Source organism: Lampetra fluviatilis, chromosome 63 (genome assembly GCF_964198595.1).
Source record: "Lampetra fluviatilis chromosome 63, kcLamFluv1.1, whole genome shotgun sequence".
Taxonomy (NCBI): domain Eukaryota; kingdom Metazoa; phylum Chordata; class Hyperoartia; order Petromyzontiformes; family Petromyzontidae; genus Lampetra; species Lampetra fluviatilis.
In genome coordinates, this window is record NC_136337.1 from 4386960 (window position 1) to 4413829 (window position 26870).

At 48.5% G+C, this 26870-nt stretch overlaps 2 protein-coding genes across 3 annotated transcripts in view; one reads left to right on the forward strand and one right to left on the reverse strand.

Moving 5' to 3' along the window:
* The window catches only part of LOC144951780 (interferon regulatory factor 8-like), a 34154-nt gene extending 33332 nt beyond the window's left edge, over positions 1 to 822 (forward strand). Inside the window, exon 9 of the mRNA XM_078882151.1 lies at positions 41 to 822. Coding sequence (XP_078738277.1) covers positions 41 to 127 — 87 coding nt within the window. The 3' untranslated portion in view covers positions 128 to 822. The remainder of the gene's footprint in view (positions 1 to 40) is intronic.
* Positions 823 to 9468: 8646 nt separating this feature from the next.
* LOC144951722 (glucoside xylosyltransferase 1-like) lies at positions 9469 to 26182 on the reverse strand. 2 transcript variants are annotated; one of them, XM_078882053.1, is made up of 9 exons: positions 25844 to 26182; positions 24052 to 24295; positions 21720 to 21906; positions 20642 to 20773; positions 19401 to 19652; positions 18618 to 18741; positions 16442 to 16614; positions 14317 to 14511; positions 9469 to 13440 (listed from the first exon to the last, which is right to left on the reverse strand). In XM_078882053.1, exons 2-8 carry the CDS (start codon positions 24273 to 24275, stop codon positions 14350 to 14352), a joined length of 1254 nt encoding a protein of 417 aa, XP_078738179.1. In that variant the 5' UTR covers positions 24276 to 24295; positions 25844 to 26182; the 3' UTR covers positions 9469 to 13440; positions 14317 to 14349. The 2 variants fall into 2 exon arrangements, with proteins under 2 accessions (XP_078738179.1, XP_078738178.1); XM_078882052.1 differs by having other exon boundaries at positions 9469 to 14511.
* Between the last annotated feature and the right edge of the window lie 688 nt (positions 26183 to 26870).

Sequence of the window (26870 nt, forward strand, 5' to 3'; positions counted from 1 at the left end):
CGTTGTTAAGCCGTCGTTTTTTTTTCTCTCGCCGCGCCAGGTGGAGCCCATTTTCGCCAAGCTCTGCTACGAGAACGCTGTGCGGAGCGCACGGACCGAGCCCGGCGCCTCGCCCTCTCGGCTCTGAAACCGCGAACTGCCCCCCCCCCCCCCCCCCCGTAGTACAGTACAACGTCGCTCGCTATGGCCGGGCATATACGTTGTGGTTAGCGCGCCGGGGGGCAACCCGACCTTTTTCGACGACGGTTTTGGATCCAGCGGGGCCGGCCCCCTTTTAATACTGCGGCCGCTTAGCGGATGATCTCGCACGACCACGCAGGCAGGCAAGGCAGGCGTGCGTGCGTGCAAGAGTGGGCCCTTGTGGTCCAAATTAGCCAAAAAATGTCAATGAAAACTAACACCACAGATGGCTCGACTGTGATTACAGCAGCAGCAGCCAGCGATCATCGCCACCCCCCACCCCCCCCGGTCTCCAACCCCCCTCTACTAAAACGAGTCTTGAGACTTAGCGAGGCTTTCCTGGGTAAACGAACAGAATCATACTAATAATTTGGACATTGTTAGAAAGTATAAAAAAATACTAATTTGGTGAGACTAGATTTGAAGTTTTCGTGACTGCAAGGATTCATACGGGTCAGAGCTGAAGTGGTCACGAATTAAATTTCGATTTAAAGCTTTCGTGACTGCAGGGATTCATCTTCTTGGTTCTTTCGGTAAAGTCACGTGGAAGGGAAATAATAAAATAACAAAAATAAAACATCATAAAATAATTCTCACGACGTTTCGGCCACAACGCAAGCAGCCGTCCTAAGGTGAAGAACAGGTCTGTCGATCAGGTGAAGAACAGGTCTGTCGATAAGACAGAGTCTGATCGACAGACCTGTTCTTCACCTGAGGACGGCTGTTTGCGTTGTGGCCGAAACGTCGTGAGAATTATTTTATTATGTTTTATTTTTATTATTTTATTATTTCCCTTCTACGTGACTTTACCGAAAGAACCAAGAAGATGGTCACGAATTGGTGCACACCTTGTGTTTACGTGACACAACCTTTACCCATTGGGATGTGGCGGGTTTAACGACACATTTACATCTCACCAAATTAGACACTTTGGTGTTTTTTTCGGTAAAGTCACGTAGGTAAAAAAAATTAATTTAATAAAATCACGACGTATCTTGGCGTGAAAACAAGCGTTAGACACACTTAAGCGGTGTTGTGCTTTCGCTAAGTTGTCCTCACCTGCAGAAGGATGCTTGTGTTGCGCCCGAAACGTCGCGATTTAATTCATTTTAATGTTTTTACTACCTACGTGACTTTTACCGGAAAAAACACCAAAGAGTCTAATTTGGTGAGATGTAAATGTGTCGTTAAACCCGCCACATCCCAATCGGTAGAGGTTGTGTCACGTACACAGAAGGTGTGTGCCAATTCGTGACCACTTCATCACTGACCAGTTGCGTGCGTTGGGAGAGTAAAACCACGACAAACATTTACTAAATTTTCATTTAAAGCTTTCGTGACTGCAGGGATTCATCTTCTTGGTTCCTTCGGTAAAGTCACGTAGAAGGGAAATAATACAATAATAAAAATAAAACATAATAAAATAATTCTCACGACGTTTCGGCCACAACGCAAGCAGCCGTCCTCAGGTGAAGAACAGTTCTGTCAGAAAGACAGCGTCCGAAACGTCGTGAGAATTATTTTATTATGTTTTATTTTTATTATTTTATTATTTCCATTCTACGTGACTTTACCGAAAGAACCAAGAAGATGAAAACATTTACTATTTTCCCGAGCAGCTGTGTAAGACGTTTCGCTGGCGATTATTACAACAACAACAGCAGCAAGCAGCTTCCATCGGGCGTTCAGCCAGAATTGTGAAAGAGTCTTCCTGCTTTGACCTTCAAAACATGAACTGTGGGTAAAATTGGTGGCGAAAGCCGACGGTGTTAATCTATAGAAGGCGATGGTTTACAACAACGGTAGCACAGGTCTCCCAAGCGCATTTCTTTAATCGATGGCAGCTATCCCTGTGTGGAAGAACCTTCGAGTTGATGTATATATATATCATATGTATGTACCAGAGGTCGCAATCGGGTACCCGATACCCGGCGACCCGTACCCGGCGGGGTACGGGTCGCCGGGAATCGGGTAGGGTATGGGTACGGGTACCCGTTTGCGACCCTGGTGCGGCCAGGTACGGATAGGCCATGAGTCACTGGTGAGTAACCGTGTGTCACTCATTTCCCAACGTCTTGTCTCTTCTCACAATTCAAGTTCCTAGAATCAACCCACCCGCGCCTGCAACATGGCTTCATCCCAGAGGTCGCAATAAGGTACCCGATACCCGTACCCTACCCGATACCCGGCCTGGTACGGGTAGCCGGGTATCCGGTAGGGTACGGGTACCCGTTTGCGACCCTGGTGCGGCCGGGTATGGGTACGGGTAAGGATTCAAAACCCGTTTGCGACCTCTGGTATGTACGCATGTACGTTGAACTTCTTTCGCACCGTACGTAGCCAACCGTGCTAATCGGAGGTGTGCGAGACAAGGACGACGAACTGAACACGAAAAGTAGTTCACAAACGAATGCGATGTTGAATTTTGTTGAAGTCGCACACTGTGGGAAATCGGGAGGCGCGTTGATTCATTGCGAGTTTATTTTAGGTTCGATCGCAGTGTCCGTGGCAATGTAATGTGTCGCAGAGGTGTGGACTCGAGTCATGTGACTTGGACTCGAGTCAGACTCGAGTCATGAATTTGATGACTTGCGACTCGACTTGGACTTGCATAACAATGACTTTGTCCCACCTATGAGATGTGGACTCGAGTCATGTGACTTGGACTCGAGTCAGACTCGAGTCATGAATTTGATGACTTGCGACTCGACTTGGACTTGCATAACAATGACTTTGTCCCACCTCTGATGTGTCGTAACTCATAGCCCTCCACCACCCGACCACGGCATAGCCAATCAAATCCGGGCCATCTCGTCACATGAGCACATATGCAATTTGGCTCATCGGCAAAGCCAGAGGAAGAAATGCTGAGTAATCGCAGCAAAAGCGTCATTTAATCCGACGTGCCGCTGTCGGATGTTGAACGTTGACCTCCCCGGAGAGGGGGGGGGGGGGGGGCGGGGGGGCGGGTGAATGCTGCTGTCGGATTTCACCAAGCGGTCCGCTGGCCCCCCACCTCTGATTAGCACCGTTGGCTACGTACGGTCCGAAAGAAGTTCAACATCGTCATCGACATCGTCCTCAACGTCGTCATCAACATTGCCGTCAATCATTTACACCACTGGAACCTCATTTCCCAGTAAAAAATATGATCATTGATTTTTTACCCTCTTATCTGGCAACAAAACTGACACCTTTTTTACAAGGAGTCATGTTTGCATAGACCACAATACCTGCAGTCGGAATGCAAACAAAAAACATAACTCTGATAATGTGTAGTAGAGTTAACTACTCGATGTTCACAAACTGGGAGAGCAAATCGTTAACAAGGTTTTCCCGCTCAAACTAACGGTCAGGGTCTCACAAGCTGTGAGAGCTGACTGTAAACAAGGTTTTCCCGCGTGACCAAACGGTCAGGGTCAGATAGGGTGAATTGGGATCGAAAAGCAGATTGGGAACGACCAATCACAGGGTTCCACAAGGTGGCCGGGGATTGGACAACCCGGCCACGAACAAGTATAAAGCCAGAGCGCTCAGAGCTCTCGGGGAGTTCGACTACACGAAGACCCAAGACGGCGGAAGAAGCCTAGGACCCTGGACCAAGCCCTCCAGCCCTTATAAGGGCTAGGGTTCAGAGTAACAAGTGGTCGGGGAGACATCTCCCTAGGTCCAGTCAGAGGACATTGAAAGAGCGGGATATTAAGTAGCCTGTAGGGTGCGGAGGCTTGTACGTTCTGAGTGTAACGGGTGAGGGGACCGTATACCCCTCAGTGCATAGGGACTGTGTTCATAAGACGAATAAAAGTGTGTGCTACAAAAGACGTTGAAGAGTCCGTCTGTACAACACTACAAATGTATACACTGTCCTTGAAGTTGATTGGTCCACACCCGAGACAGCTTTCCTTAGAGCCTAGTCTCACGTGGTGTTGGACCAGATGACGCCAAAAGGCGCATCTGGTCCAACCCACGTCATCTGGTCCAACACCATGTGAGACTAGGCTCTAAGGAAAGCTGTCTCGGGTGTGGACCAATCAACTTCAAGGACAGTGCAAACATTATCAGAGTTATGTTTTTTGTTTGCATTATGACCGCAGGTATTGTGTTCAATGCAAACATGACTCCTCGTAAAAAAGGTGTCAGTTTTGTTGCCAGATAAGAGGGTAAAAAACAAATTACCATTACCGTCAATGTCGTCGTCATCGTCATCATCATCATCATCGTCGTCATCATCTCCGTCGTCATCATCGCCGTCACTCAGGGATCAATACAATGAGCGGTACGGTGATACCGCGGTTTAAGCGGGGGACGCGTTCTTGGAAGGTGCGACGACGGATATCACAACGACGTCGATCAAAGCGATTTATAGAGCAGGAGTAGTAGTCGTAGTCGGTGGTCGGTGGTCGGTGGTCGGTGGTCGGTGGTCGGTGGTCGGTGGTCGGTGGTCGGTGGTGGTGGAGGCAAAGGCCGAGAGGCGACGGACAAGGCTGTCAGCGACGCGAGCATGGGGTCGAGGCAACGCCAATGGGGTCGCGGTGTTACTAATAAAGCGACGACCTGTTTGCGAAACGAGGCGTCGTCATTCACATTCGTAGCGTCACCTCGCCGCGGTCACCCGCGCTTTGGTCTGCGGTGGTGGTGGGGGTGATCATAATGACGGCGGTGGTGGTAGTGGTGGTGATGGTAGTGGTGGTGATAATCGCGGTGGTGGTGGCAGTGGTGGCGATAGTAGTGGTGGCAGTGGTAGCGATGGTAGTGGTGGTGATAATCGCGGTGGTGGTGGCAGTGGTGGCAGTGGTAGCGATGGTAGTGGTGGTAATAATCGCGGTGGCAGTGGTGGCAGTGGTAGTGGTGATAATCGCGACTTAGAATAGGTAACTTGATGCAAACAGCACCCCAAATATAGGTAAGCTATTCCTGTTTAAAAACCAACTCATTTCTGCAATCAAATTCTCATCATCCAGCTCCCCATGGTGTAAACAGGTGCAGTGACCGACACGCATCACCCACTCCGTCTCTCTACTGGCCTCTCCATTCGCGAACTCTGAAGAAGGGTCATTGCCCGAAACGTCACTCATTATATATGTTTCCTTTAAGGCCAGTGTGGTTAATGGCAACACGGTGGCGAGATGTTAACCACCTCGCCTGGTGTACGGGAGGTCATGGGTTCAATCCCGACCTTGACGCCTTTTGTACATTTGGAGTTTGCGTGTTCTCTGTCGCTCCATGTGGTCGCGTGGATTTGTCTCCGGGTCCTCCGTTTTTTTTCCAACTAATCACACATTGAGAATCGGCGTCACGAGTTCAAGAAGTATTTTGTTTCTGCCGTCAATGTCCGCACGAAGAGTCCCACATGCTTTAGCGATCAATTATGGCCAGGTCGTTTCTGATTTCGAAAATGTGGAGGGGGTGGTAAAAACGATCTGGTAATTTGCGAGTGATTTACGGCACCAAAATGACAAACAAAATATAAAGTTACAACTAATTTTGAAGTTTTAACAAAACCAAACGTCACGCGAGGAATCTAAAACAAATATTTGAACGTTAATCAACCTCCAGACATGCAGTGTACGTTTACAAAAGGTTGTATATTTGTCAAAGCTGTTTATATAACATACAAAATGCGTGAGCTGTTTTAAGCAATGAGCTTTTTTACACGCTGCAGTTGGCATCCTTCATTTAAACTGCATCTCACCACGCTAATCCACAACACGCGGGAGGCGTGTAAACGTCGACAGGGACGATTCTACTTACGAACGAGTTCGGTTCCAGAGGTCTGTTCATAAGTCAATTTGTTTGCAAGTCCAACTTTATTCCTGTCGATTTCAAACACGGTGCATGGCGTGTATACACGTTCTGGAGATGTAGATGCCACTGGTTCTTCACATTCTGCAGATGTAGATGACACTGGTTCTTCACGTTCTGCAGATGTAGATGCCACTGGTTCTTCACGTTCTGTAGATGCCACTGGTTTTTCAAATTCTGTACATGTAGATGCAACTGGTTCTTCACGTTCTGTAGATGCCACTGGTTATTCACGTTCTGTAGATGTAGATGCCACTGGTTCTTCACGTTCTGCAGATGTAGATGCCACTGGTTCTTCACGTTCTGTAGATGCCACTGGTTATTCGCGTTCTGTAGATGTAGGTGCTACTGGTTCTTCACGTTCTGCAGATGCCACTGGTTCTTAACGTTCTGTAGATGTAGATGCCACTGGTTCTTCACGTTCTGCAGATGTCGATTCCACTGGTTCTTCACGTTATGCAGATGTAGATGTCACTGGTTCTTCACGTTCTGCAGATGTAGATGCCACTGGTTCTTCACGTTCTGTAGATGCCACTGGTTTTTCAAATTCTGTACATGTAGATGCAACTGGTTCTTCACGTTCTGTAGATGCCACTGGTTATTCACGTTCTGTAGATGTAGATGCCACTGGTTCTTCACGTTCTGCAGATGTAGATGCCACTGGTTCTTCACGTTCTGTAGATGCCACTGGTTATTCGCGTTCTGTAGATGTAGGTGCTACTGGTTCTTCACGTTCTGCAGATGCCACTGGTTCTTAACGTTCTGTAGATGTAGATGCCACTGGTTCTTCACGTTCTGCAGATGTCGATTCCACTGGTTCTTCACGTTATGCAGATGCCACTGGTTCTTCACGTTCTGCAGATGTATATGCCACTGGTTCTTCACGTTCTGCAGATGTAGATGCCACTGGTTCTTCACATTCTGCAGATGTAGATGCCACTGGTTCTTCACGTTCTGCAGATGTAGATGCCACTGGTTCTTCACATTCTGCAGATGTAGATGCCACTGGTTCTTCACGTTCTGTAGATGCCACTGGTTATTCACGTTCTGCAGATGCCACTGGTTCTTCACGTTCTGCAGATGTAGATGCCACTGGTTCTTCACATTCTGCATATGTAGATGCCACTGGTTCTTCACATTCTGCAGATGTAGATGCCACTGGTTCTTCACGTTCTGTAGATGCCACTGGTTATTCACGTTCTGCAGATGCCACTGGTTCTTCACGTTCTGCAGATGTAGATGCCACTGGTTATTCACGTTCTGTAGATGTAGATGCCACTGGTTATTCACGTTCTGCAGATGCCACTGGTTCTTCACGTTCTGCAGATGTAGATGCCACTGGTTCTTCACGTTCTGCAGATGTAGATGCCACTGGTTCTTCATGTTCTGCAGATGTAGATGCCACTGGTTCTTCACGTTCTGCAGATGTAGATGCCACTGGTTCTTCACGTTCTGCAGATGTAGATGCCACTGGTTCTTCACGTTCTGCAGATGTAGATGCCACTGGTTCTTCACGTTCTATAGATGTAGATGCCACTGGTTATTTACGTTCTGTAGATGTAGATGCCACTGGTTATTCACGTTCTGCAGATGCCACTGGTTCTTCACGTTCTGCAGATGTAGATGCCACTGGTTCTTCACGTTCTGCAGATGTAGATGCCACTGGTTCTTCGTGTTCTGCAGATGTAGATGCCACTGGTTCTTCACGTTCTGCAGATGCAGATGCCACTGGTTCTTCACGTTCTGCAGATGTAGATGCCACTGGTTCTTCACGTTCTGCAGGTGCCACTGGTTCTTCACGTTCTGCGGATGCCACTGGTTCTTCACGTTCTGCAGATGTGGATGCCGCTGGTTCTTCACGTTCTGCAGATGTGGATGCCACTGGTTCTTCACGTTCTGCAGATGTAGATGCCACTGGTTCTTCATGATCTGAAAATGTAGATGCCACTGGTTCTTCACGTTCTGGAGATGTAGATGCCACTGGTTCTTCACGTTCTGCAGATGTAGATGCCACTGGTTCTTCACGTTCTGCAAATGTAGATGCCACATGTTCTTCATGTTCTGCAAATGTATATGCCACTGGTTCTTCATGTTCTGCAGATGTAGATGCCACTGGCTTTTCACGTTATGCAGATGCAGATGCCACTGGTTCTTCATGTTCTGCAAATGTAGATGCCACTGGTTCTTCACGTTCTGGAGATGTAGATGCCACTGGTTCTTCACGTTCTGCAGATGTAGATGCTACTGGTTCTTCACGTTCTGCAGATGCCACTGGTTCTTCACATTCTGCAGATGTAGATGCCACTGGTTCTTCACGTTCTGCAGATGTAGATGCCACTGGTTCTTCGCGTTCTGCAGATGTAGATGCCACTGGTTCTTCACGTTCTGCAGATGTAGATGCCACTGGCTCTTCACGTTCTGCAAATGTAGATGCCACTGGTTCTTCATGTTCTGCAAATGTAGATGCCACTGGTTCTTCACGTTCTGGAGATGTAGATGCCATTGGTTCTTCACGTTCTGCAGATGTAGATGCCACTGGTTCTTCACGTTCTGCAGATGCCACTGGTTCTTCACATTCTGCAGATGTAGATGCCACTGGTTCTTCACGTTCTGCAGATGTAGATGCCACTGGTTCTTCGCGTTCTGCAGATGTAGATGCCACTGGTTCTTCACGTTCTGCAGATGTAGATGCCACTGGTTCTTCACGTTCTGCAGATGTAGATGCCACTGGTTCTTCACGTTCTGCAGATGTAGATGCCACTGGTTCTTCATGCCACCACCGCCATCTATTGCGCGGCGGTTGAGCTTGCGACTCTCGGTCTCAACAGGCAGGTTTGTTCGCATCTCTGAAAGGTCGTAAGTCGGACGTTCGTAAGTAGAGTCACTCTATACATATTTTCGGTAAATTAATGAGTTGTCGTCCTTCCCAACCCCCATGAGCACCCACGGTTAGCTACGTACGGTGCCAAAGAAGTTCAACCCACGCACGTGCGAGGGGGTCATCCTCGATCCCATACGGATGAGACGGTGGCAGAGGTCGTAACCGGGTACTCGATACCCGTACCCTACCCGATACCCTGCCGGGTAGGGTACGGGTACCCGTTTGCGACCCTGATGCGGCCGGGTACGGGTAGGCCGTGAGTCACTGGTGAGTAACCGTTTGTCACTCATTTCCCAACGTCTTGTCTCTTCTCACAATTCAAGTTCCTAGAATCAACCCACCCGCGCCTGCAACATGGCTTCATCCCAGAGGTCGCAATCGGGTACCCGTATCCTACCCGATACCCGGCCGGGTACGGGTAGCCGGGTATCGGGTAGGGTACGGGTACCCGTTTGTGACCCTGGTGCGGCCGGGTACGGGTAAGGAATCAAAACCCGTTTGCGACCTCTGGCCAACAGTCGTCCCGATCAACCAAACCATCGCCGCTGCCTCCACAACGGCTGCGCCCAGCGTCGAACACGGACGAACTCCAAGCAGAGCCGGTCTTGCGTATTGTAATAACACTGTAATGTTTTATTTTTTTGATAAAGCGTAATGCATGCGAATTTGCGGACAGGAAAAAAATAAACACACCGCGGCGTTTTGAACGCGCAAGTTGCCCAAGATCTGTGGTCCTATATTGGGATGTTTTGGCCAACTTGAGGACGATGGTATTTGCAAGACAATTTAAAAGACGACACAGCAAAGAGCTGATCAAAGGCCACGTACGTTTTGGAATGTCAAGATTACTACGTTACGTAGCAATTTACAACAACAAAACAACCATCCGTTTCATGTCCCATGGCTGCAAAAAAAACAATACAATCTTCACCATTTGAACCTCATTTGCCAGTAAAAAAGTATGATAATTGGTTTTTTACCCTTCTATCTGGCAACAAAACTGACACTTTTTTTTACGAGGAGTCATGTTTGCACAGACCACAATACCTGCAGCCATAATGCAAACAAAAAAAACACTCTGATAATGTATGCACTGTCCTTGAAGTTGATTGGTCCACACCCGAGACAGCTTTCCTTAGAGCCTAGTCTCACATGGGTTGGACCAGATGACGCCAAAAGGCGCATGTGAGACTAGGCTCTAAGGAAAGCTGCTATGGGTGTGGACCAATCAACTTCAAAGTTATGTTTTTTTTTTGCATTACGGCTGCAGGTATTGTGGTCTATGCAAACATGACTCCTTGTAAAAAAGGTGTCAGTTTTGTTGCCAGATAGAAGGGTAAAAAAACCAATTATCATATTTTTTACGGGCAAATGAGGTTCCAATGGTGTGTGTCTTTTGTCGCAGCCGACAATGACCAGGCTGCGACGTCGAACGAGGGTTGATCCGGGAGTGGCTGAATCCCCAATTGAGCTCTCGGCATTTGGAACGCCCTGTGCTCAAGTTCTCTCTGACAGCGGCATCGATCTCTCTCTCGACAGAGGGCAGTCATACCTTGTGTAACGATAACACTGTAACAGCCTGAACAACAACGTAAGGCACTCGACCATCAGAACAGAAATGCATTGGACCTATACAGGGGACTCCTTTACTTACGAACTGGTTAGGTTCCAGAGGTAATCTTCTTGGTTCTTTCGGTAAAGTCACACCGAAGGGAAATAATAAAAATAAAACATAATAAAATAATTTGTGAGAATTATTTTATTAATAAAAAGTAAACATAATCAAATAATTTGTGAGAATTATTTTATTAATAAAAATAAAACAATCAAATAATTTGTGAGAATTATTTTATTAATAAAAATAAAACATAATAAAGTAATTTGTGAGAATTATTTTGTTAATAAAACATAATCAAATAATTTGTGAGAATTATTTTATAATGTTTTATTATAATTTTATTATTTCCCTTCTGCGTGACTTTACCGAAAGAACCAAGAAGATGAATCCTGCAGTCACGAAAGCTTTAAATCGAAATTCCAGAGGTAAGTTCGTGCGTCGATGTGTTCGTAAGTCCAAACTTCACTCCTGTCGATTACAAACACGTTGTACGGCGTGTACAATAAACACGAGGAATGGCTTTAAAAGTTCTATAATCTCCTGTAGATGCCACTCGATTCATGTTCTGTCCGCAGATGTAGATGCCACCACCGCCATCTATTGTGCAGCAGAGGCAACTGGACATACGGGGACAGGTTTGTTCGTATCTCTGGAAGTTCGTAAGTTGAATGTGCGTAAGTAGAAGAGTCCCTGGAGCAGTGTGTGGCACACCGAGCCACCGCGTGATCACACGCAAATGCCAATGGCTGCTGCGATGCACAGACCATCGCCAAACATACTTACACAACTATTTATTTGACCAGGTAAGGCCCACTGAGCTACGTAGCTATTTTACTGGTAGGAACCTCCTGGTTACACAAGCCCACAGGGGATTATTGTGTCCGTCCGTCGTGCAGGGAGGGGCTGGGTGGGGAGGGAGGGGCTGGGTGGGGAGGGTGGGGAGGGGCTGGGTGGGGAGGGTGGGGAGGGGCTGGGTGGGGAGGGTGGGGCGGGGCTGGGTGGGGAGGGTGGGGCTGGGTGGGGGGTGGGGCTGGGTGGGGAGGGGCTGGTCACCCCGTAGTGCCCTTATAAAACTCAACGTTTAACCTACTCACGCCGGCTTGTGCCCACCCTCAGTCGGCCATATTTGCGGAATACACCACACCACCGTTGACCCTGGCCATTGACCGAGCAACCCAACGTTCCTACCAGCTCCCTCCGCAGCAGGAATGTGTTTTGACCAGGTAAGGCCCACTGAGCGACCTGATTATGACCTGGCTATCATCACAACTCATAGCCGAACGAGGTGACGGCTTATCGCGTGGACATTTATAGCCGCCAGATACTCTTAAACGCATGTTTCTAAATCTGGAGGTTAAAACCGGAGGCGTCCGGAGGAAAAAAAATCTACACGACCACAGGGAGAGGGAATATGCAAACTCCAAATATACAACAGGCATCAGGGTCGGGATCGAACCCACGACCTCCTGCATACTAGGCGAGGGAGTAAACATCTCCTAGCCACCGTGGCGTTTCACGGTAGACAGCCCTGGTCTGTGAAAACCGTGCAGTTTACCGTCATAAAGTTCAACACAATACTGGTACCAGATCTCCGTACAAATCATTTGCTGCCACCCAAACACAGACACCAACTTACTGACTTGGCAGGGAATAAACCCAGGCAGGTGGCATACGCAACAGCAACTCAATCGATATGCTATGAAGGCAATGTGGAATATTTTCACGTGACACACATTTCGATGAACTTACATGTGCCCATTTATATTACAAATATATATATATATCTGTCCCTCCACGTAAAAAAATAATCTAAAAGTATTTTACACATTCTATCAGCCGCACGGCCTTCTGGGAGGGCATCATTTTAGCAGCATTGGTTCAACACAAGCAAAGCTCTGGGCTGGTATTTCGACATTAAATGTCTCATCAGCAAGGCTTGCGCTTGAGCCGATGCTGATGAAATGCCAGGCAATGTTTCTAGCCAAGAACCACCCCTCTCTGTTAGACATGGTTCCGAGCTCTGCACACGAGACTAAACACAACGCACAACGCAAACTATTCACGAGCGTAGCTGCTGAGAAGATAATTGACGGAATAAATAAGACGACAAGTCGCCCGCCTTCACATACGCGAGGCACAACAGACATGCGGAGGTGGGCGTCTTTGCCGCCTTATTTGAACCCGGCGGGCATTTAAAAAGCAGACGGATGCATCTCCGTGCAGCGGCTGGGAAACAGGCAAAAAAGGTTTTGTAAACGTAGTCCACGACAGAGGTCGCAACCGGGTACCCGATACCCGTACCCTACCCGATACCCGGCTACCCGGCCAGGTACGGGTACGGGTAGCCGTTTGCAACCCTGGTGCGGCCGGATACGGGTAGGCCGTGAGTCACTGGTGAGTAAATGTTTGGCACTCATTTCCCAACATCTTGTCTCTTCTCACAATTCAAGTTCCTAGAATCAACCCACCCGCGCCTGCAACATGGCTTCACTCATTTCGGGTAGGGTACGGGTAGGGAACGGGTATCCGTACCCGGCCGGGTACGGGTACCCGTTTGCGACCCTGGTGCGGCCGGGTACGGGTAGGCCATGAGTCACTGGTGAGTAACCGTTTGTCACTCATTTCGGGTAGGGTACGGGTAGGGAACGAGTACCCGGGTACGGGTACCCATTTGCGACCCTGGTGCGGCCGGGTACGGGTAAGGAATTAAAACCCGTTTGCGACCTCTGGTCCACGATGTCTCCTGTTGGCGATCTCAACCACCCCACACCCCCCCCCCCCCCACGATGTGTTTCTTCTTCTCTCGCAAACGGCGACGCCGCTTCGACCCGCGATGCCGCTGCCTCTGGCTCGCGTGGGGAGGGCACCTCGGACGACTGGACACGTCGCCGGTGACGTCATCATCCAGGGGCTGCTGTTACTCCGACCCGGTCCGAGGGTACCGAACGGCCGCGTGTCTCTTCCTCGCGACGAAGTTCCGATGGCGCAGATTAAAAAAAAATAATGTAATTGGGACGAAAAACGAAAAGTGCACTCTTCTCTCCGTGCTAGACAGCCCAACACACACACACACACATCAACACACGGCCCCACGCATACTGCACAGACACAGCCCTGGACACACAGCACAGTACACACAACACAGTGCACACAACAGTACGGTACACAAACAAATATCCCCTGTATAGCCTTAACAGACTGTCGGGGCAAGTTCTGTTAGCAAGCACCTATGAAGGCTGGAACGGTACACGACGGGGTGGGTGGCCAGCACCACGCCCGACCCGCCTTTGTTTACACACCGCACCAGGTACTCATGAGGCCGAGTCGACCTAGGGGAGGCCCAGGACCGGTTCAAATAATCGTCACCGGTGTTGGCCGTGAGCGGGAATCGAACTCGGGTGGCCGGGTTCGTAGCGCGGCGTAGCGCTAACCGCTACACTACCAACAACAGCACACACAACAGCACAAAGATAACAAAGATCCCCCGTATAGCCTTAACAGACTGTAGGGGCAAGTGCTGTTAGCAAGCACCTATGAAGGCCGGAACGGTACACTAGGGGGTGGGTGGCCAGCACCACGCCCGACCGCCTTGGTCTCCCCAGTGGCGATGTTTACACACCGCACCAGGTACTCATTTAAGGCTGAGTCGACCTAAGGGAGGCCCAGGACCGGTTCAAATAATCGTCAGCGGTGTTCGCCGTGAGCGGGAATCGAACCCGGGTCGCCAGCTTCGTAGCGCGGCGTAGCGCTAACCGCTACACTACCACTCCCCACACAACAGCACACACACGCACGCACACACTGCCCAACACGCGCACGCACCCACGGCGCTTACACAGAACGCGGCACGGGTCCCTGCCGGCGCCGCCTAGGAGGCCAGCCCCATCTTGTCGTACACCGCCCGCATGGTGCGCTGCAGCTGGCGCGTGAAGAGGTGTGAGGAGCGTCCGCAGTGAGTGTGCACTGTGGCGAGCAGCTCGCGCTCCAGGGGATAGAGCAGAGACTGGAAGAGGTTCTCGTCAAACGGGAACTGTGAATGGGCGGGGGGCAGAGGATACAACAACAACAACAAATAATAAACAAAATTGCACGATGATGATTTTTTGTTTGCATTTTGACTGCTTGTGTTGTGGTTATTGCAAACATGATGCCTTGTATAAAGGTGTCAGTTTTTGTACCAGTTGAAAGGGTAAAAACCTATTACTATATTTTGCCACTGGTAAAGGAGATGTCTCATAGTGTAAATGCTTACCCCGAGCTCTCAATACTCTGATGGTGCGCTGTCTTTGAGTTGTGCGCCTTTTGGCGCCATCTGGTCCAACACCAATGGAGACTAGGCTCTAAGAAAAGCTGTCTCGGGTGTGGACCAATCAACTTCAAGGACAGTGCATATCATTATCATCATCATCATCATCAGAGTTTCGATTTAAAGCTTTCGTGACTGCAGGGATTCATCTTCTTGGTTCTTTCGGTAAAGTCACGTAGAAGGGAAGTAATAAAATAATATAATGTTTTATTTTTATTATTTTATTACTTCCCTTCTACGTGACTTTACCGAAAGAACCAAGAAGATCATCAGAGTCGTTTCTTTTTGTTTGCATTTTGACTGCTTGTGTTGTGGTTATTGCAAACATGATGCCTTGTATAAAGGTGTCAGTTTTTGTACCAGTTGAAAGGGTAAAAACCTATTACTAAAGTGAAATAAATCATGACGTTTCGGGCGCAACACAAGCGTCCGCCATCAGGTGGGACAACTACAGCAAGAAACAATTGCTGAAGTGGGCCAAAGGGCTGCCGTGACAAGAGGCCATATACCATTGGAACCTTATTTGCCAGTAAAAAATATGAGGTTCCAATGGTGTAAATGCTTACCCCGAGCTCTCATACTCTGATGGTGCATTGTCTTTTTTGAGTTGTGCGCCTTTTGGCATCATCTGGTCCAACACCATGTGAGACTAGGCTCTAAGGAAAGCTGTCTCGGGTGTGGACCAATCAACTTTAAGGACAGTGCATACATTATCAGAGTTATGTTTTTTGTTTGCATTATGGCTGCAGGTATTGTGGTCTATGCAAACATGACTCCTTGTAAAAAGGCGTCAGTTTTGTTGCCAGATAGAATGGTAAAAAACCAATTACCATATTTTTTACTGGCAAATGAGGCTCCAATGGTATAAAAAAATAGTTTAGAAATAACGACAACCAATTTCACATCCAGTTAAGAAATGTCCTATCTGGGCAGCATTAAAACTTGATAGAATATCACCGAGCCGACTCAGATCTCGAATGACACCCTGTCCCGATGTTCAATTGAAAACTATGGTTGTCAAACGGTAACCGGTAAACCATTTTCAGAATCGGTGATTGCTTCCGAAATTCGGGAACCGGTAACCAATTCCTGCGCAAAGTCGGTAAAACGAGCTAAATAGCTCAGTGGGCCTTAGCTGATAAAATAAAAAGTGGTTTAGTTTTAGTTAAATAATTAAAGACCAAGCTTCTCCAATGCCTCCTTAGCTCAGAGGGGTGGAGATGTGAAGGCGGCACATTCCCTGCTTGTTTATTAGGCTGCGTTGCCATTGCGTCATATTCTGAATATGTGTTTATTTATCCGGGAGTAATTCTATGAGCTATCAAGCTTTTTTTTCACAATAAGAGTGCAAAATTGAGGAAATGTAAACAAATCACTTAAAAAAAAATATTTAAAAAAATATATATATATTTTTTCTATCTTATCAGGTAAAGTCTAATGAGCTAAAACAACGAAACGGCTCATCATCATCACCATCATCACCACGTGTAAATTTATATCAGCAGCCAAACACCCAATCCCGCTTGACGTCCGGTGTACGCCGCCATAACGTACCCGAGGCGCGAGAAATTCACGGCCGCAAAAAAAAATCGAAACGACAAACGAAACGCGCTCGCGACGTCGCTTTCAAAACGCGAACTGGCGTGTCGCGTACGTTGTGGATGGCGTCGTAGACGGCACGGAAGGCCGGCTGCTTGTCGTCGTGGTAGACTCCGCGGTTCCCGTGGAGGACGTAGACCCCGTGCGCGTCGGCGCCCTTGCAGCTGCTGCCGTACATGCAGTGGTCCGGTCGGTAGTTCCACTCGCACGGAAACACGCGGAGCATTTCTGCGGTAGCGCCAAAACGTAAAAACGTAAAAAAAAAGATAAAGTTTTGCTTCGCTGCCGTACATCCAGTGGTCCGGCACGGAAACACGTGGAGCATTTCTGCAGTAGCGCCAAACGTAAAAAAAAAGTTAAAGTTTCGCTTCGCCAGGGGTGTGAGCGACGGCGAGAGACACGAGGAGAGGGAGCTGTGAGCCAATCCCCTGCTCCCTCCTCTGAACCCAGGCAAGCAGAGAGTTCGGGACCTTCGTCAGCTGCTGCCGAACATGCGGTGGTCCGGTCGGTAGTTCCACTCGCACGGAAACACGCGGAGCATTTCTGCGGTAGCGCCAAACGTAAAAAAAAAGTTAAAGTTTCGCTTCGCCAGGGGTGTGAGCGACGGCGAGAGACACGAGGAGAGAGGGGGAGCTGTGGGACCAATCCCCTGCTCTCTCCTCTGAACCCAGGCAAGCAGAGAGTTCGGGACATTCGTCCGCGCAAGTTTCTGTCACTCCTCTCTGCTGCGCGGTTTGTGCTCAGTGCCGGGCTCATGTTGAAAATGCAATAAAGGAATAAATCAGAGACAAGGGAGAGTTCCGTTCGCGTAAAAAAAAGTGGCCACGGGTCAACGAAATTGATAAAAGCAACGACAGAAGAAAGAACAAGTATAACCAGTAAAAACAAAGTTTTTCACTATAAATCCTTTATATGTGTGGCGGCTAGAGTCCTCTCGTCCTCTGGCTTGAGATGGCTGCCACCTATGGGTCAGATGATTGCATTGCACCATTAAGCAATTGGTAATTAAATATAATATTTTTGTCCTAAAAAGTGTAACATTTTGGGAAAATTTTTTCACGAACATTAATTGTCACGCACAACGAGTCTGTGTGGGAAATGTCAGCTCGATTGGATCACGGGAAGTGGGTTAAAAAACGACCGAAAGATTTGCACGGTCCTAAGCAAGCAAGCGAACTTAATATAAAGGATTTAAAAAAGTAAAATGATGAAGACAAAGATAGCGGGAGCCTTTTGAAACAAGTCCCCCGGTCCCAGCGAGGCTTTCCTGGGTAAATGAGTGGAGCATTCCCTCGTTATCCGCTAGAGGTACGTATCCCCGGAGATGCTCGTGAAAAGCAAAATAAAATTCGCGGATGATATTGGCCTACGAAATTAATTACCTATATAAATACATGACAAATTTCGATTTAAAGCTTTCGTGACTGCAGGGATTCATCTTCTTGGTTCTTTCGGTAAAAGTCACGTAGAAGGGAAATAATAAAATAAAATAAATAAAACATAATAAAATACAATTCTCACGACGTTTCGGCCACAACGCAAGCAGCCGTCCTCAGGTGAAGAACAGGTCTGTCGGAAAGACAGCGTCTGAATGAACACCACCAAGCTTGGCAGCGTATATTATCACAACGCAAACGTTTTTAAATTGGTAATAATAAACCTAAAGTAAAAAATCTATAAATATGAAAGTATTAAATAAACGTTTGTAAATTAACTTACGCTAAATCATGATGCTGCACAGTCGAAGGATGCAGTAACGATGATTCTGACAACAACGATGATGATGACCGTGATCCCATCACTTTATCGCATCACATTCTCTCTCGTTGCTTTAATACCATCACTCTCGTTCTCGCTCTCTCTATAGATGCAGCAGATATGGCCAATTCTAGATTTGAAGCTTTCGTGACTGCAAGGATTCATACTCTTAGTTCTTTCGGTAAAGTCACGTAGGTAAAAAATGAAGTAAAAATTAATAAAAATAAAACAATAAAATCACGACGTTTCGGAGGCAACACAAGTCTCCGTCATCAGGTGGGACCGTCACAGCCAGATTTGCTGCATCAAGTGTTTTATTTTTATTAATTTTAATTTCATTTTTTACCTACACGGTGACTTTACCGAAAGAACTAAGAGTATAGATATGGCCAAGTTCGTGAATGACGAGGCAATACTGAAACCATGTCTCCCTCTCGACGCCCTCCTCCGAAGAGCTCTGAGCAGCTGTTCACCGGGATTGTGGTGGAAGATGATGTTCAGGAGGTCCTGGTCCCCCCAGGTGATGTTCAGTTTGTACTTCTTGTACAGCGGCAGGAGCATCTCTTCCCACTGCAGTTCCACGGGGCTCATGTCGTTCTGCGTCGACAGAAAACACGGACGGCGCACACCCCCCCCCCCCGCTTGGCTTTAGCTTTAGACAAATCAGCGGCAGCGGCAAATACAAACAGCAGCGGCACGCACGGCAATACGAGCACCTCCGAAGAGAACGGTTGGCTATGTACGGTGCAAAAGAAGTTCAACGTGCGTGCACACACAGTGCCTTGCGCGCTATCGTACTGCGAGCGCTGTCGTGCCGTGTACCAGGTGAGGTAGTCAACACCATGCACCTTGTACCAACCCCTGTATACCAGGCGACGTAGTCAACACCGTGCACCTTCTACGATCTCCCGTATACCAGGCGAGGCAGTCAACACCGTGCACCTTGTACAAACCCACGACCTCCCGTGTACCAGGCGAAGTAGTCAACACCGTGCACCTTCTACGAACCCACGACCCCCCATACACCAGGCGAGGCAGTCAACACGGCGCACCTTCTACAAACCCCCGTGCACCAGGCGAAGTAGTCAACACCGTGCACCTTGTACGAACCCACGACCCCCCATACACCAGGCGAGGCAGTCAACACCGTGCCCCTTGTACGACCCCCCGTATACCAGGTGAGGTAGTCAACACCGTACACCTTCTACGAACCCACGACCTCCCGTGTACCAGGCGAGGCAGTCAACACGGCGCACCTTGTACGTGGCGGCCCGCACGCGCGTCAGGTTGAACAGCATGACGCCGGAGTTGATGCCCGTGGCGCCGTAGTAGGGGTGCCGGGCGAAGCGGCTGTACCAGCCGACGCGCGGCTCCTCGTGCTCAGGAGCGACGGCGGCCGCCTGCGCCGCGGTGAACTCCGGCAGCATGGCCCACAGGTCGTCCACGGCGCGCAGGAACAGGATGTCCGTGTCCACGTAGAGGAGAGAGTCCACGTCGGTCAGCAGAGTCTGAGCCGGGCAAGTGGTTCAAGTTCGTGTATTAGGTATAGCCCTGTGAGCCATTGGGCTCTTGAATCGGGTGCAACGGCAACAAACAAAAAAACTAAAACATGAACAAGACAATATCTTATAGTGAATATGTGACTAAGTGCAAACAGATAATCCAAGAAAAGACAGCAAAATATCGCAGAAAAAACACCGTACACCAACGCTGTGTGCAAAAATCTCAGTGGGATGCAAGTCAAACAACAACAACAACCACAAGACAACTTAGATTAAGGCCATCAGTCTAACTCTGTACTACAACAAACAAACATGGCCAAACCAAAAAACTTTTCGAAAATCACCAAACTAAAGCCATAAAAGCAATGAAACAGTGGTCATAGGAACTGTGACCGAATTTTCACAATAACCAACATAAACAACATGTACTACCAAAAACCCTGCAGCCATAGCTGACTGCATGAGTCACTCCACAACAGCAGGAGCATCATAATTAGTTCTTTACCCTTCTATCTGGCAACAAAACTGACACCTTTTTACAAGGAGTCATGTTTGCATAGACCGCAATACCTGCAGTCATAATACAAACGAAAGAACATAACTCTGATAATGTGCACTGTCCTTAAAGTTGATTGGTCCACACCCGAGACAGCTTTCCTTAGAGCCTAGTCTCACATGGGTTGGACCAGATGACACCAAAAGGCGCCTTTTGGCGTCATCTGGTCCAACCCGTGACTTTACCGAAAGAACCAAGAAGATTATGTTCTTTCGTTTGTATTATGACTGCAGGTATTGCGGTCTATGCAAACATGACTCCTTGTAAAAAGGTGTCAGTTTTGTTGCCAGATAGAAGGGTAAAGAACCAATTATCATATTTTTACTGGCAAATGAGGTTCCCATAGAGCAGGAGCATCAGTCGGAGTATCAACATTTTTCAATGCACCTTTAAGATCAGTGCACTAAATGTTGCGAGTGCGGACACGGTGGTCTCTCACAGGCAGGAAGAGGCGCTGGGAGGCGCAGGGCTTGAACAGCTGTCGCCACTCTTCGGCGTACTCCTTGGGAAACGTGATGGGGTACACGGAGAAGTTGTACTTCCTCCGATACTCGTCCGGCCACGAGTCGAGCTGGGGGGAGACACGAGCGACGAGCCGTTTCCTCACTCCCGCGACACGATCAAGACGAAGATCTGTCGGAAAGACAGCGTCTGAATGAACACCGCCAAGCTTGGCAGCGTATATTTAAGCTGGGTTAGGGGGGGAAGAGCGCCTTGACAAAGGAATTTGGGGGGCTATTCGCTCGTTTTTTAGAAGCGACCTGGCCTCATATTATAGGGGGATCATCACGCGGAGATGGATATCGGCCACAAAGCGGCCCATCATTTGGGCATCTATAGGACCAAAATAATCTCAATAACCTCAATGCACGTTGCTAAATGTGTAGGTAAATTCCGGAGGACACGTATAAGAATCCACGCGACCGCGGGTAGAACACTCAAACTCCAAATATACAGCGGGGGTCAGGGTGGGGCAGAGGTCGCAATCGGGTACCCGATACCCGTACCCTACCCGATACCCGGCTACCCGTACCCGGCCGTGTACGGGTAGCCGTTTGCGACCCTGGTGCGGCCGGATACGGGTAGGCCGTGAGTCACTGGTGAGTCACCGTTTGTCACTCATTTCGGGTAGGTTACGGGTACGGGTAGGATACGGCTACCTGTACCCGGCCGGGTACGGGTACGGGTACCCATTTGCGACCCTGGTGCGGCCGGGTACGGGTACGGGTAAGGAATCAAAACCCGTTTGCGACCTCTGGGGTGGGGATCAAACCGCACGACCTCAAACCGTATACAGTAGAACTTCTGGTCACGAACGCTTCTGACCACGACCAAATCGGGTTACGACCAAAGTTATGGAACGAATTATGGTCGTGACCAGAGGTTGTACTGTACCAGGCGAGGCAGTTCAACGTCTCGTCACCCCGCAGAGCCGTAGCCAGACTGCCGGGGCAGGAGCCGGATCAACGGGCGTGGTGGTGGTGGTGGAGGGGGGGGGGGGGCATCGTGCAACGTACGCTTTCGGCGAAACTGCGGTGGAGTTGCAGCTCGGCGAAAATGTGGAAGTGCAGGTGCTTGCGGCTGAAGAGCACGGCCGACTTGGCCATGACCAGCGTCTCGTTCACCCGCTGGCCGCACGCCACCACTGCCACGTGCATCGTCTCGGACGCGCGCCGCCGCCGCTGCTGCTGCCGCAAGCGCTCGCTGCGAAACGGCGGGCGACATTTAAGGTTCCAGATTTGAAGCTTTCGTGACTGCAAGGATTCATACTCTTAGGGTTTTTTCGGGTAAAGTCACGTAGGTTAAAAAAAAGTAACCGCACCTTCTTCTTGGTTCTTTCGGTAAAGTCACGTAGAAGGGAAATAATAAAATAATAAAAATTAAACATAATAAAATTATTCTCACGACGTTTCGGCCACAACGCAAGCAGCCGAAACGTGGTGAGAATTATTTTATTATGTTTTATTTTTATTATTTTATTATTTCCCTTCTACGTGACTTTACCGAAAGAACCAAGATGAATCCCTGCAGTCACGAAAGCTTTAAATCGAAATTTAACCGCACCTTAACAACTCTGGCACCTCCCCCTCTCAACCGGTCTACATAACAAAGGCTTAGTCGTTTGTTATGTAGACTAGCAGCAGCTTCAGCCGCAACGAGCGTGCTGTGACGGTTCCACCTGAAGACAGAAGCTTGTGTTGCCTCTGAAACGTCATGATTTTTATGTTACTTTCATTAATTTTTATTTTAAAAAAAGTTTAACCTACGTGACTTTACCGAAAAAACCTAAGAGTATTTAAGGTTCCGTCCGGCTGTGCGCGGTTGGCTACGTACGGCGCGAAATAAGTCCGGCGTGCGCAACGCGCGTGCATGTACGAGCGCGTATCGAATTTCTACGTTAAATTAAATAAAAAAACCGTTTTACATGTCAAACACATTCCTGCGGAGGGAGCTGGTAGGAACGTTGAGTTGCTCGGTCAATGGCCAGGGTCAACGGCGGCGTGGTGTATTCCGCAAATATGCCCGACTGTGAGGGCGGGCACAAGCCGGCGTGAGAAGGTTAAACGTTGAATTTTATAAGGGCACCACGGGGTGACCAGCCCCTCCCCACCCAGCCTACCCCTCCCACCCCTCACCCAGCCCCTCCCTCCCCACCCAGCCCCTCCCCACCCTCCCCACCCAGCCCCTCCCCACCCTCCCCTCCTAAACCCAGCCACTCCCTGCACGACGGACACAATAATCTCCTGTGGGCTGGTGTAACCAGGAGGTTCCTACCAGTATAATTCGTATTCCCTCTGCACACGCACAGGAATTAAAATAATGACGTCTTCGTTATTTGTATAAACATTTTTAAGTAATATTAATAAATACTTTTTAAAAACACGCTTTCATGAAATGTACCGTACTAGTAATGGCAGAACTCCACGACTCCAGGAAGTGGCCCCGAAGCTTGCCATAACGTAAGGGGCCCGTGGTGATTTACAGCCAACGTCAGTTGAGCGTGGACAATTAGACCCAAGCCGAAACATAACATGTAAAAAAAGATTGTTTAATTTTTTTTTCCATGATAGAATATTGTATTGTCAACAGTATGGCATAAGTATACCAAGTTTGTAGTCGATACCACATTGGGAAGTGGGTTAAAATTGAGTTACAAGATTTGCGGATACAACAACAACAATAACAGACGGAGTGAGTCAAATGAAAGCATGTAATAATAAAAAATATTTAAAAATACTTTTTAAAAACACGCATTAATGAAATGTACTGTCCGAGCTGCCCCTCCCCCTGCCCCCTTCCCCCATCGCCCCTCCCCTCCTTCCACACCCCCCGCCCCTGGGCGTGGCTCCCCGAGGCTTGCCATGACGTCAGGGACCACGTGGTGATTTACAGGCAACGTCAGTTGATCGTGGACAATTAGAGCCGTTAAAAAGATTGTTTAAAAATATATATTTTTTATTTTTTAATGATAGAATATAGTATTGTCATCAGTATGACATACCTATACCAAGTTTGCAGTCGATACGACATTGGGAATACGGTTGAAATTGAGTTACAAGATTTGAGGATACGACAACACACATAGTAAGTTAAATAAAAGCGTGTAAAAATGTTTTAAAAATATGTCTTGGATTTATTATGATATAATATAGTATTGTCACCAGTATGACATAAGTATACCAAGTTTGCAGTCGATACCACATTGGGAAGTGGGTTCAAATTGAGTTACAAGATTTGAGGATACGACAACAACAACGACGACAGACCGAGTGAGCTAAATGAACGCGTGCAGTAGCAGCAGTAACAAAAATAAAATGGCCACCACCTCGCACGGACTCCGTCTGGTACCTGACGCCCAAGACGGGCGGCTGAGCCCCGGCACCGTGCAGGTGAAGGTCGCGGCTCAACACCTTGACCCCTCCACCTCCTCCTCCATCTCCTCCACCACCACCTCCTCCACCTCCTCCTCCCTTGAACTCGAAGAGGAGAGTAGAGCTCCAGCCCAGGGCGTAGAGCGCCCCGCACAGCGCCAGGACGCAGCCCGCCAGGGCCACGCGGAGCGGCAGCTTCATCCTCACACTGCCAGCGGCGTCTGTGGAGACAGGGAGACAGTGTACAGTGGGACAGTGACTAGAGACAGTGAGACAGTGTACAGTGAGACAGTGGGATAGTGAGACAGTGGGACAGTGAGAGTGGGATAGTGAGACAGTGGGACAGTGAGACAGTGGGACAGTGAGACAGTGAGACAGTGGGATAGTAAGACAGTGGGACAGTGAGACAGTGGGATAGTGAGACAGTGGGACAGTGAGACAGTGGGACAGTGTGATAGTGGGACAGTGAGACAGTGAAACAGTGGGACAGTGAGACAGTGGGACAGTGAGACAGTGGGGCAGTGAGACAGTGGGACAGTGAGACAGTGGGACAGTGAGACAGTGGGACAGAGAGACAGTGGGATAGTGAGACAGTGGGACAGTGAGACAGTGGGATAGTGAGACAGTGGGACAGTGAGACAGTGGGACAGTGTGATAGTGGGACAGTGAGACAGTGGGACAGTGAGACAGTGGGACAGTGAGACAGTGAGACAGTGAGACATTGAGACAGTGGGACAGTGAGACAGTGGGACAGTGAGACAGTGGGACAGTGAGACAGTGTACAGTGAGACAGTGGGACAGTGAGACAATGACTAGAGACAGTGGTACAGTGAGACAGTGGTACAGTGAGACAGTGACGAGACAGTGATACAGTGGTATAGTGAGACAGTGGTACAGTGAGACAGTGAGACAGTGACTAGAGACAGTGAGACAGTGGGACAGTGAAACAGTAGTACAGTGAGACAGTGTACAGTGAGACAGTGGGACAGTGACGTGAGACAGTGGTACAGTGAGACAGTGGGACAGTGTACAGTGAGACAGTGACTAGAGACAGTCAGACAGTGAGACAGTGAGACAGTGTACAGTGAGACAGTGACTAGAGACAGTGAGACAGTCAGACAGTCAGACAGTCAGACAGTGAGACAGTGTACAGTGAGACAGTGACTAGAGACAGTGAGACAGTCAAACAGTCAGACAGTGAGACAGTGTAGTGAGACAGTGACTAGAGACAGTGAGAGTGTACAGTGAGACAGTGAGACAGTGTAGTGAGACAGTGACTAGAGACAGTGAGACAGTGAGACAGGGACTAGAGACAGTGAGACAGTGGGACAGTGAGACAGTGGGACAGTGGGACAGTGAGACAGTGAGACAGTGAGACAGTGTAGTGAGACAGTGACTAGAGACAGTGAGACAGTGAGACAGGGACTAGAGACAGTGAGACAGTGGGACAGTGGGACAGTGAGACAGTGTAGTGAGACAGTGACTAGAGACAGTGGGACAGTGGGACAGTGAGACAGTGAGACAGTGAGACAGTCAGTCAGACAGTGAGACAGTGTAGTGAGACAGTGACTAGAGACAGTGAGACAGTGAGACAGGGACTAGAGACAGTGAGACAGTGGGACAGTGGGACAGTGAGACAGTGAGACAGTGTACAGTGAGACAGTGTACAGTGAGACAGTGGGACAGTCAGACCGTGTACAGTGAGACAGTGTACAGTGAGACCGTGTACAGTGAGACAGTGTACAGTGGGACAGTGACTAGAGACTTACCACCATTCAGTCCGTTGAGTCTCTCGTTTGGAGCCCCGTGTCCCCGTGTCTCCGTGTCCTCTTGTCTGTCCCCGTGTCTCTGTCTCTGTACCTGTGTCTCTGTGTCTGTCTCCGTGTCTCTGTCTCTCTGTTTCTGTCTCTGTGTCTCTGTCCCCGTGTCTCTGTGTCTCTGTGTTTCTGTGTTTCTGTCCCTGTGTCTCTGTCCCCGTGTCCCTGTGTCTCTGTCCCCGTGTCCCTGTGTCTCTGTCCCCGTGTCCCTGTGTCTCTGTGTCTCTGTCTCTCTGTGTTTCTGTCTCTGTGTATCTGACCACGCCGCAAAATCACAGCTTTCGCCTGAGCTAATCGATTCAGTCACCAGTTAGAGCTTCCGATTCCCGCCCTTCGATTCTCTCGCCGTCCGCGAAGCGGTACAAATCGGAATCGACTCCGGCTGTCGCGGCGTTTTTTGTTAATCGCTTAAGGCGATTCCGAGTGGCGCGTTCACTACCGCGGATGGGCGATTCCCATTGAAAGAATGGAGTTGATTCCATAATCGATTCGCTTTCCATGATTTGACGGATTCGATTTAGATTCCAGCCTTTCTATTGTGTTTTAAGAACGGCTTATTGTTGGGCAAATACTAAAGACTGAGCTGATCATAAATAAAAACTACGTACAGAAACAAAACAAAACATTAACTGAAGGTTCCGAATATTTTGTGGTTGCTGAATGTGAATCAAATACTTTAGGATACTTACATTACGATATCACAATTTAAACTAAAAATATGTATTTACATAAAGTAAACGAACCAATTAATAATAGCAATTCAAATCTTTAAGGGCAAAAATAAAACCGAATAATCGTAGCTGACAACTGTTCACAATAACCAATTCGCACGAAAAATGATGTCTCCAACAGCAGTTTGCAGTACATACCTTTAATTAAATTAAAAAACGATTACGATTTAAATTCCATGATCAAGTTCAAGTTCATGTATTAGGTATAGCCCTGTGAGCCATTCGGCTCTTGAATCGGGTGCAACCGC

Coding starts and splice junctions, on each gene's coding strand:
- LOC144951722 (XM_078882053.1), bottom strand. CDS start 24,275: ATGAAGCTGCCGCTCCGCGTGGCCCTGGCGGGCTGCGTCCTGGCGCTG. Junction 18,742..19,400: donor TGCGGGCCGCCACGTACAAG/GTGCGCCGTGTT, acceptor CTGTCGACGCAG/AACGACATGAGCCCCGTGGA. Junction 16,615..18,617: donor CATCTTCCACCACAATCCCG/GTGAACAGCTGC, acceptor GCGCTACCGCAG/AAATGCTCCGCGTGTTTCCG.